The sequence below is a fragment of the Asterias rubens genome, chromosome 12 (assembly GCF_902459465.1).
Source record: "Asterias rubens chromosome 12, eAstRub1.3, whole genome shotgun sequence".
Lineage (NCBI taxonomy): Eukaryota > Metazoa > Echinodermata > Asteroidea > Forcipulatida > Asteriidae > Asterias > Asterias rubens.
In genome coordinates this window covers 16,584,168-16,596,103 of record NC_047073.1, presented here as the reverse complement: position 1 = coordinate 16,596,103, position 11,936 = coordinate 16,584,168, and the positions used below count along the sequence as shown (strand labels likewise).

Below are 11,936 nucleotides of genomic sequence, written 5' to 3'. Positions count from 1 at the left end.
TTGCATAATATGCATAATATTCCATTCAATGAAACAAAAGACCAGTGCCTGTCTTCTCTGTAAGGATAAATGAACGCTAGGTGGCAGCAGATCCTCTGAAAACAATTAACTTTGCGTGATAAGCGTGTTGTCACTTACGTTTTTAAAAGAGGCTCATTATTTATTAATGATTCTTAATTCATTGAATTAGCAAAAATAAAAATTGTAAATCAATAAATTAGTTTATAAATAAATTAGACACACAAGAAGACCCAATTACTATAATACTGCTATAAATAAATATATAGACAAATAAAATAATTAATATTGATGACAGGTAACACTATTAGCATGGAGGAATAAATTTATTCCTCCATGCTACTAGTAATAATATATAAATCAATATATTGAATAAACAATCAAATGTGTAAATTAGGTAGACTTAAAAATTGTAAATCAATTACCTTAGTGTTGGATGAGGTTAATCGTATACAGTGTCATTGTTGTCAGTGTTATGGAATGATTTTATCACGTAGACCTGCTATACTACATCTCCATCTTGCGGCCATCGACACACTCCTATAATGTTGATATCGATGACTCAACGACTGCCATGCGACCGCAATCCACGCTAGGGCTTTCCCGACTCAAAACACCCACACGTGCAACAACCACATGCATGGCTTAAAGATGCAATCATTAGTTGACAAAAACTACTCTATAGTAAACTTACTTCCTTTAAACCATCCAGGAAATTTGTGGGTCAAAATTCCTAAAATAATGTGTTTGCAATAACATTATTTCCTGCTTTTTTGCTTTTAAATAGTGCTTATCTTTACTCATTGTCTTGCTTAATTGCTAAGCAAGTAACCAGCATAGGAACCAGTCACGAGCGATACACATTATTGTTAAGTACACGATTCCTGCTAAGCATTCCCTAAAGAAATATATTTTGTGGGGTTTTAAAGGCTTTGCAATTATTACGGGATCCTACTATAGCTCCTGGTCATCAGTGTTTCAACAAAGATGAAACCTAAGTGTCCGGCACATTAATATTGTCGGTATAACTCCCACTGATGTAGCCCTATTTATCCTAGAAACCTCTAATAAATTAATGGTTAATTCTTGACTTTTTTTGTTAATTTTAACTTGATTCATTGACGTCAATTCTCAATCATTCCAATCAAATTTGCATCTGACGTATAATCAACCCCAACATTTTTAATAGTTGTTTCCAACATTGCGTGGGGAGCATGTAGTCATTATTGATCATTAATGTTCAACCGCAAGCCCTTCCCACCCAATCGTCATCGTCACGTGCAGCAGATGGAAAATACCAGAACTTCCTCGTGTAATTGTGACTAGTAAATTGAATCGAACTGTAGGGGTAATTCCCCTTGTTTCAGTTTTATATTGTGATACAGAAAGTATGGGGAGGAATTTGTAATACTTCGTGGTCAAAGTTATACATTTGCAGATCATGAGTGAAATTGTCATTTTAATTGTCGGTTATAATTTTTTTGTTTTAAAAGGCCAAGAAACCACCTTTAAAAAATTGTGTTTTATTTGTTTCCGGCATAAATTACTCACTTTGTTTCTTTGACAGTTTTCGGGGTTAATATTATAGGCAGGGATTCAGTGAAATTTGGTTCGATTTATTTGACTCGGTTTTGCAGAATTAATGTGAGTACTTAAAATTATTGTTTTGCGGTCACTGAAGTCCCATTGAAAGGGATTCATTTCCATGAATGAACTTATTTGTTGATGTACGACGACAGGTTTCTGTGAATGGGCGCTGCTTGTGCAAAAGAATCTATGAATGACAATGACGATTCTACTAAACTGATAGAGATAGTATAAATAAATTACTATCATTTACATTATAAGTAGGCTGTAATTCATCATTTTCGTGAATTTCTATACTTATAGAGATTTTCTATGGTATTTTATGCATACGCGCTACGTGCTTTATACGATTTGTGACGTAAACGCACACCCCTTTCCATTAATGAGATGCCCATGTTCGTGCAATCAACCAATCAGACGGCTTTATGAAGGCCACGTGATATTCCAATGGGGTGGGTTTTCTTTGTACGTACGTCGTGTGCGTGTAGCTTGTAGAAAGCACACAGGCCGGAAAATAGTATATTTCTCTGGAAAAATGCCGTCAAAGTAATCATTTTTGTGGACACGGATCGAGTTGGCAGGATGGACGACGACTCAGGCGAGCAAAATGGACCGTTGGAATTGAGGTTACACAGCCCTGCCGGAGCAGAAACTGCCGTCTACACTTGGCCTCTGCAGCACACGGTAAACCCATTGAGTTTGTGTACAGTCAATATTTAACCATTGGTTTGATGGCAATAAACATCAAAATAATAACTCAACGTGCATGTTTAATTGGTAAATTAATGACAAGACTATTGACCTAAGCCTATTCTTACACACGGTCATCGGGTTCAACATCATGACACCCTTCTCAGTGAAAATGTTATTATTTTATTCTGCAGAAACGTTATTTCTGTCATTAAAATTGAGATTGGGATTTGGAGAATGCCAAGCAATAATAATGCCACACTAAAACAAGCACCAGATGAATGGCCTCTACCACGGTGTGCCACCATGTACTTTAATGGTGCCAGCACTACGGTCAGCACGTAGACCTTTACAACTTGCCTTTTGTGTGTGTATTAAATTGCTATTTGTTCAAAATCAAAGTGATAATAGTTAATACCTGTACTCATACGTAAGTGTTGTCAATTGCTACATTCAATCAAGTCCAATCATGGAATTTTCCGTGTACATTTTATTTTATTCATTTGATTGATTCACGAATCGCAGTAGAAAGTACACAGATAGAGGAGTGCATGCTGTCTGTCTGTGTGCTATTTATAAACATTGTTACTCACTGTTGTTAATATTAATTATTTTATTGATATAGATTACCACATGTCATGTGGAAGCTATGGGCAATTTTTCCTGTTACATTACAGTTATTATTTTCTTCTGATATATGTCTTACTCAGTCCATGGAGGTAGACCTCCATGCTCAGTCCAAGTAAATATTATCAAAAGTCAGTGACCTATCTGGAGGACAGTAAAAATAGAAAGAAGCCATGAGTGGGGTTCTAAAATGAATATGTAATAATTAAAATTCAGTTGAATATTGATCCTTTTAACAACAGAAACTTTAACTTCAATAAGGTTTATCGCGAATAGCAAAATATCAAGAGAGGGCGCTGTTGAACCCACCCAAAGGTATAGGCGTTGCGTGCACGAATCGTAGAAACTGCATAGAAACCGCCCCCCATTCCTTCCCACAATGCATTGTGTTTCTGAATCGCGATAAACCTTATTCCCCAAAGATATAAAATCAGTGGCCATTATGTTAAGGACCATTTGTGATGGATTGTAACTCTCAGTCTTAGTCTTATAAATATACTAAAGTCATTTTCATCGATCATTGGGATGTAGTTGTGATTTTATCCTCTGAATTATGATAAATTGCAACTATTTTTCGTAGACATTTTCGTTACAAGCAATCGTTTTCACTTTATCATTCATTTGTGGGAGTATGCTAATGTCTGAGTGTTTTCTGTATTATTCATGCAGTGTGTACATTGGTAATGTTCACCATGTACATGTATTGAGACCGTGGGGCAATTTGTATACTGTTTGTATTTTGTCTCAGTTGCCCCATACATTGGCCAAGTAATATTCCTGTTATTTCTACAAAACAACTAACGAACTTTCACTCTTTTATGTTCATTTCCTTTGCAGGATAAGAATGATGGAGCAAATGAAATCGTCGACACAATCAAGTAAGTTGACCTTCTACATAGTTGCCTTGAAATCAAATCAAAAAGCATAATCCGTTTGAGTTTATGGACTTCATTGTACACCATCATGCACCAGCATACAAAATAAGCATTATATATTTATAATGCAAACCTTAATTTTTTGTTGAAATGATGAATGCTATCGCGATAGAAGTCACACCTGACAAGTTTACTAGAATTCACCTGTAATTTTTTTATGATGGGAACTAGGGTGGGAACACCTTTTGGGTTTAAACTTGCTGTTTGTGAACATTACATCACCACCTATACATTTGTAGGTTCTTACTGGTTGCATGAAAAAAATATTGTAAAGCAAGTTCAGTAAACTAGTATTGAATACCCTCCCCCCCCCCCCCACTCCCAACCACCAGTCAAATGTTTTATTGTGGTATTTTGACATGAGGAATGGCTCTAGATTTGATGCACTCTTCATTGCCTGTGGCTTTACTTGTACATAGACCTTATCGCAAATACTCGGTACGCGCACAACAGACGTGGAATGAAGTGCATGCTGGTCTAGCTAACTATCAAATTTGGGTACTAGCTAGACCAGCATGCACCTCATTCGACAGTTTGCGCTTGCGCAATGGTATTTGCGAAAAGGTCTATGTCTGACTTAACTTAAATTTAGTTCCAAACAAAGTGTCCTTGACTATAAAAACATAATAATCTTTAGGCACGAAGACGTGTTCACTCAAATTGCTGATCAGGGAGACCACTAAATTCTAGAAATCATCACTAAGACTTGAGCACAAGGCAACAGTTCATTGGGCTGCTAAGCACACACCACTTAAGCAGAAAAGCTGCTGGGAGCAAGTCGCCAAAATTCAAAAACTTACCTGTTTTGAATTGTGCCCTTGAAATGTCGACCCTATTCTTCTCCTGCCATCAGAGTAGGAATAGGGTTGTCCCCATAAAGTCCCCTCTTTTAATTTTAAAACAAAAATTCCATAAGACTGCATTGTGATTGTAATTGGTTATGTGCAAATGATTTCACTTTACCTTGATGCCTGACTCAACTGTCTTCCTTTTTGTGTCTTGCTTGCAGATGGGTCTGCGATGATATACCAGAGCTTATGGCCGCCATGCAGCAAAATGTACTCAATGATTTTGATGCAAAAAGGTAAGACAAGATTGTATGTAAATGACTTTAACAATGGGAGTTAGGAATGGCTGGTTGTTACACAGGTGACAATGTCTTGAATTCTGAAAAACAATTTTGAGACAATATGAAGAAACAATTGTTTTTGATTGCCTGTTCATGAAATCCAAAAGCCAAAATCCAACAGCACTCAATTTGTTGTTGATTTGAAAATATCTCTGGGGGAAAAAAACCCAGAATTTTATTCCCAGCAAGAAATGAACTATCAATGTGCCGACATTAATCATGTAACAAAATAAGGTCTGCCAATCCTACTGTACATGTATACAGACTAAAATTCAACAAAATCAACAGTCTGATTCTGTAAAACCCTGTTAGATTTCACATTTTTAGTAAACATGTAAAGTATTGATTTGGGGAATCAATCTCTTGTCAATATTTTAAGGAAAGCTGTTTTACTTTAAGATGAATTGATGAAACAATCTACATTACATTGACATTAAGTTCACCAGTGTACGCCTTGTGTGTTTTTGAAAATCAAACATTGATGAAAATAACAATCTTGATATTTTGTGCAGACACTCAGCATGTGAATCTGATAACTAGTACATGTGATTGGAGTAGTGTACATCCGTAATTTACCGCGCTAAGTACAGCGTGAGGGGGTGTGTCATTGCTAGGCAACGCAAATGTTGGATCAATGCCAACTGTCTAGAGAGTCTTAATTTGGGAAGCAATCTGAGAGATGCGGAACACGTTTGATCAAGCAAAAAAGCAAAAAAAAATTAAAACTAAGGATGACAGTTTCTTTCTAAACAGGTTACTTAAAGTAATGTTTGTAGATGTTAAGTCAACTTAAAGATGATTTGTGTGCATCTTGAAAAGACTTGGTAACAAGAACATACAATACATGTTGTTTCTGGCCATAGGGTTTGCAGTTGCTGATAAAGTTTGTTACATGTTGTGACTTTGGGTTTTTTAGCGAGCCATTGGGACCCTGGCCCAATCCCACCTCAGCTCACTTCACCTTCGACAGGACCTATAAGTGAATTTGTTTTTCATGGATGATGAAGCTTGTTTCTCATTAGGATTATTTCTGATGTCCTCAAGAAACTGAAACTGTCCATGGCAAACTTGGCTAATTCTTCCTCTTGGTTTAGGATGGTGACTGACTAAAACAAGGATTGGCCAGCCACCATTGTGACATAACAATTAAACGATTAAAAACATCCTGATGACAAAGGTTTGAGCGTCATTGTCACCTGAGGATGTTTCCTGGGTTAGTGTTCAGGTGAATCCGGTCTATACACTCCCCTTTGGGATTGGGAAGGGGGAGCCTTGAAAGTTGAAGGAAGAGGGGGATTTCGCTCTCAATCAACACTCATTGTGTCATTCTAGGAAATTACAAATGTAAAACAAAAATAGGCTTTCCCTTTCGTGAAATTTTCAAGATTTGTATGGAACTCACTTCTAACAACTTGCTCTCCTACGGTCTGTTTCTCCCACATTGAAGACTTTATAGATACATGTAGCATGTTCCAAGAAAGTTTACACTTTCAATAACAAAAGCAAATGTACAATTGCTCTAAAGGGGGAACTACGATATAAGTTTCTCTTTCATGCTGATGATGCCAGGAATGTTTGTTCGTTGAAAGAAGAGAAGGGAAACCCCAAGTCATGTTGAAAACATAATGTTCTATTTTTACAAGTGTTACATCCTGGAAGTGCAAGAGGACTAGATCTACATACAGTGCAAACTAATTGGATCCTGAATTATGGAACGTGTTTGGTTTACATGGTTTCTATGGAGCTCGTTGATGGGAAACAATTGTCTTGTTTTCACTATGTACACACAAGTGTGTACTTACAAGAACGGAGACATTACATGTATCCCACTACAGAGTAACTTTAGGCAACCAGTTAATAATTCTTTGAGTGTAAGCCTTTTTGAGAATGTTGGACACACTATAACTCTATTTGGTTTAGGTAAATTTGTGGTGGACACCATATATACCTCAAAAAGGCTAATTCTTTCCTGAAGGTCCCCAGACTGTCTCAGAGTTTTTGTCAGGTCAAGGAAGAATTTTATTAAATGTGCATGAAAAGTAAGTCAAAACAGGGATGACTTGCCTCAGACTATGTAGTTCCTATATGGTTAGGTTGGGGGGGGGGAGTTCTCAGAGGGGGTTCCCAGAGAATTCCCAATGTCAAAACATCTTTCATACTTTCATATTGATGTTGTGTACTTTGTACAATCTGAATTCCATAATTTCCACCACCACACACTGTTTTGAAAGCAATTCCCTAGCCAAATTAACCACATTTACTGCTGTGTACAGGCAAGTTTCATGCCTGCAAGTTCATCTTGGGGAAGGCAAGGCAATTTTCATTTCACAAAGTCTACCATAAAAAACTTTGGGGCACCAAGGCCAACATACATAGGACAACAGAGACCCTAGCCTCTGTGTCCTCTGTGTAATTCCATGCATGAGGTCTTGAACTTAACTTCATAAGGGGCAAGGCGAGTTTCATTTGGAAAAGGAGACCACATTTAGAATAACATTTTTGGTGTACCCATGAACATTTTAAGGAGCACCAAGGCCAGGGCAATGGAACCAATGACTCGTTTGGTTCTCAAGAATTCCAGTACTGGTGTTTGGATCCTGAAGGATTCAGCTTGGAAAAACTGCAAACTTTCTATATTTTTATCAAATTCTTGATTAACTCAAACTATTTGTCTTTCCCACTCAACAGCTACGAAAGTATGCATACACTGTGTGAGAAGTATAACAGAGCTATCGATGCAGTTAGACAGCTGGTAAGTACATGTAACGTATAAACACCTGTTGGGTTTAATTAAAATGGTTTCACCTGATAGTCCATGAAGTAATGGTCTAATGATCTGACCCTTGCACTTTCATTAGCTGCGTAGATGTTCACTGTGTAGAAAAAGTTCAATCACTTGCTTAACTTGAATAACTTTCCAACTTACGTACAAGAACTCGCACCAATTAGTTGTCAAATATTCTGATGGAATAAATTCCCTCGTCAAATCAAAAGTCATTTATACTAGAGCGCCAAAATAGAGAGTTTTCTCTAAAGCACTGAGGCGTTACATGTACACGTACCTCGTTGATGTAGATTGTTTGGACAAATGTAGGTACTTCTGACGCAGACAGCGATTTTAGTAAACCAAATGAGTTTTCTTCAAACATTGGTGTAGGTTTGATATTAAATTGTAGACGGAAGGGATTTACATTGTACATGTATGTCTGTTTCAATGAAGCAGTTTGGATGACGTTCTATTGAGTTAATGATTTAGTTACTTTAAGTACACAAACATTATTTTGAGAACTGGTTGCATAGAATCACCAATCACCATGTTGCATCTTTAGTACACTTTCACTTATCATACGTCACTATAGTTAGATGTGCAAAATATTGACATGTTTCTGCCATTCTCAAATGACGTTGAATAACCTTGGACATGCTGGATAAATGATTAAAAATCAACAACATGTTTGGTTTTACATACAGGTAGCATTTGCTTAAAATTACCAAACAAAAGCCTTTGTTATGGAACCATCTGCGCCATCACCCCCTCACCTCCTCCCCAGGCATAAATTAACGTCAGTGCCAGTGATCTGCCTATTCATTCCCATCATTTCTTACCCATCTCCCTGACGGGCTAGCTTGCCACCTTTTGTGTATTCAAGTTCAACCTTAGAAATAAAAATAATCGTCAGTGAATAGTGTCATATTGCACCCAATCTCTTCATACAAGACGAGTCCGCAAGCATCTGCTGTTCTTAGGTTACCCTGCGATACTCCTTTCCCCCCCCCCCCCCTCCCTTCGATCTACAAAAATAAAATTAGACGTTTCCTTTTGTATGGGTAGGGGGCCCGAGTACAGTGGGGTTATTTTTAGCCAGAGGCCCTGTCATCCTATAGAGATATGATCACATGGGGATCAATCTGTAGGAAGTATGGCTAATGCTTGTTGTGTACCCCCCCCCCCCTTTCCCTATTCAGATCTAATCTGCATATTTGATGATGCCCGGGTGCATTGCCGAGTCATTTTAAGGCATAGTACGCTTAGTACTGGGTGACGATTCGATATGATGATGTGAATGCTGAATACACTTTCTTTTCACAATGAAAAGCTGACCGCTTCTAAATATAGGCAAATTGCAGACTATCAACCATGTCAACCGGGCAAATCTATTTATAGTGCAACGCCGTATGTTTATTTCTTCGAGCGCTTCACGTATTACATGCACTGAAGGATTTCAGAGTGCTATTTATAAAGAGCTTTTGGCCTAGTTCATGGATCGACCTTCATTTTCATTGTCATTAGTCATCTGCTAGTGTTCTAGGTTTTTTTCTTGGTGTTTCTTGTGAATTCTTGCGGGAGAGAAGAGGAAGCCTGTGACCTGTCCTTCCATTGACCCCAAATATCCCAAATGCATAAATAGATTTGACATTTTATTTAAGTCAAGTCTGGTTTTAAGTGTTGTACGGAGCCCCCTCTAAGATACAAGATAAGGCATACTGTTCTTGTATGCACAGAGGAGTGTGATGAGTGTCCAAGCCTAGCATTATGCATTTTCCCCCCTTCTGTTGTACTTGCCTGGGCAGTTATGTTAATGTTATATCTCCTGGGAGTTGGTTCAATTATATTTGCAATTCATTACATGTGGCTTGTTTGGGATATTGTGGTGGATGGACATTTTTGAAGAAGTGTCAAGGACTGGAATTAAATTTATTCACTGGTATTAGCTTGAATGTGACGGTAAAGCACTTACATGCAGTTTACATGGTAACCTGCTACAGTAGCACAGTGTGTTCTAATATAAGAATTGATTAAATTGGCCCCTGGGGCTGTTTCTCTTAATAAAAAGAGAAGCTCCAACTTTGGCTTTTGTTTTATTTACTTTAGTCAGTGATACTTTAGCTCTCAACAACTCCTTGGTTGCTATGCCGGTTAAGAACGTTATTAAGAGTTGTTTTGACTTCATCATTTTGATGGCAGGCAGTAATCAAGTTGCAATGGGTCATCACAAACTGAGTCTGAATCTTATGCCTGCCAGCTACTACAGTATATGGGTATTCTTGGTACCATACCTGAAAGTAACATATTTAATGATCAATCAAAACATCCGGATGGCCATTGGGTAACCATCATCATAAATACACTGTGTGTCATGCTTCTGTGGTTTTGGTTGCCTTGGACATCAATTTTGTGTTTTACACTGTTGGGATATAAACATATTCTGCACGTATGTATTCAGAGCTTCTCAGTAAGTGATCAACCATGAACATTCCCCCCCCCCTCTGTTACCATGGTGATTGAGGACCTTGTAACCCCCCCCCCCCCACCCCAAGAGTCCGTACTTCATCCCAAGCACCTGGCTAATCAGTGTATGTATACTGTAGTTCTCACTGGCGTTTTCATGTTTGCATAAATTGTGTGTGTGCTTGTATTATGGGGGCAATCTTGAGGGGCGAGTGAAAGAGTGAAGGGGGGGGGGGGGTGGTATTGTGGTTTCTATTAACCTAAAACCATGCTGAATTGGAGACAAGAGTACTCCTGATGGGTCTTCAAGCAGGTACATCATGTACTATGTAACCTAAATATTCCCAATTGATCAGATGGAAGGCTGTGGGGATAAAAAAACTGTTTCCAAGAAATCGTTTACATACAATGTTTACACACATCAAGATGTAAGAGGGCACCAAAGATCCGTCCCAGACATCCACAACATCCATACACACATCAAGATGTAAGAGGGCACCAAAGATCCGTCCCAGACATCCACAACATCCATACACACATCAAGATGTAAGAGGGCACCAAAGATCCGTCCCAGACATCCACAACATCCATACACACATCAAGATGTAAGAGGGCACCAAAGATCCGTCCCAGACATCCACAACATCCATACACACATCAAGATGTAAGAGGGCATCAAAGATCCATCCCAGACATCCACAACATCCATGTAAAATTACATTTGAATAGTTACATGAATGTTGCCCTTATATCATAACAACACTACGTGTAACAAACAAGATTGGCTTGGATGGTTAAGGCATCTCGTCCTTCGGATGGGACGTTCATAAAGCCGTTGGTCCTGTGTGTTGTGTAATGCACATAAAAGAACCCAGTGCACTTATCGAAAAGAGAGGGGGTTCGCCCAGGTGTTCCTAGCTGGATTGGCAGCATATTGCGCCACAGCACCTTGTAAACCAAAACATGGTGCTTTACATACAGGTACTTTACATTGTTACAATAGAAGTAGGTCTCATAATTCAAACGGACATGTAGTCCCAGATACCTTGCAGGAAAATACTGTATGTTAAAGCGCCTTGACCGTCGATGGGTGACGGATAGGCCCTATGTGTGCTATATTTAGGAAGCCACTACTATTACTGTATGTTAAAGCGCCTTGACCGTCAATGGGTGACGGATAGGCCCTATGTGTGCTATATTTAGGAAGCCACTACTATTACTGTATGTAAAAGCGCCTTGACCATCAATGGGTGACGGATAGGCCCTATGTGTGCTATATTTAGGAAGCCACTACTATTACTGTATGTTAAAGCGCCTTGACCGTCAATGGGTGACGGATAGGCCCTATGTGTGCTATATTTAGGAAGCCACTACTATTATTATTATTATTATTATTGTTATTATTATTATTAGTAGTAGTATCACAGTATGTAATGCAATAAATGTATGCCTCTCTGTTTTGATTGCTAACAGTGGAAAGGGACAATGTGTGTACTACCTCTGAACAAGGGAACTACCCGTGGCCATCTGAAACACATCATGCAGCAGGTTTACAGCCATGCCATCGATGACCCCGACAGATTGAATGCGTATGAGCCATTCTCACCAGAGGTTTGTACATTATTAAGCATCAAAATTAATTTGCAGTCTTGTCCATCTAGGCCTACAATGTTTATATATCATTGTTTGACCATCGTCATGGTTATTGGTCAGTTCTTTA

General features: G+C 38.4%; 1 protein-coding gene across 3 annotated transcripts in view; it reads left to right on the top strand.

Moving 5' to 3' along the window:
• The first annotated feature begins 2,084 nt into the window (after positions 1–2,084).
• The window catches only part of LOC117297382 (histone-lysine N-methyltransferase, H3 lysine-79 specific-like), a 35,860-nt gene continuing 26,008 nt past the window's right edge, over positions 2,085–11,936 (top strand). For all 3 annotated transcript variants that reach the window (XM_033780378.1, XM_033780377.1, XM_033780376.1), the window contains exons 1-5: positions 2,085–2,289; positions 3,760–3,800; positions 4,867–4,941; positions 7,675–7,738; positions 11,690–11,827. In XM_033780378.1, coding sequence (XP_033636269.1) covers positions 2,188–2,289; positions 3,760–3,800; positions 4,867–4,941; positions 7,675–7,738; positions 11,690–11,827 — 420 coding nt within the window. In that variant the 5' untranslated portion in view covers positions 2,085–2,187. The remainder of the gene's footprint in view (positions 2,290–3,759; positions 3,801–4,866; positions 4,942–7,674; positions 7,739–11,689; positions 11,828–11,936) is intronic.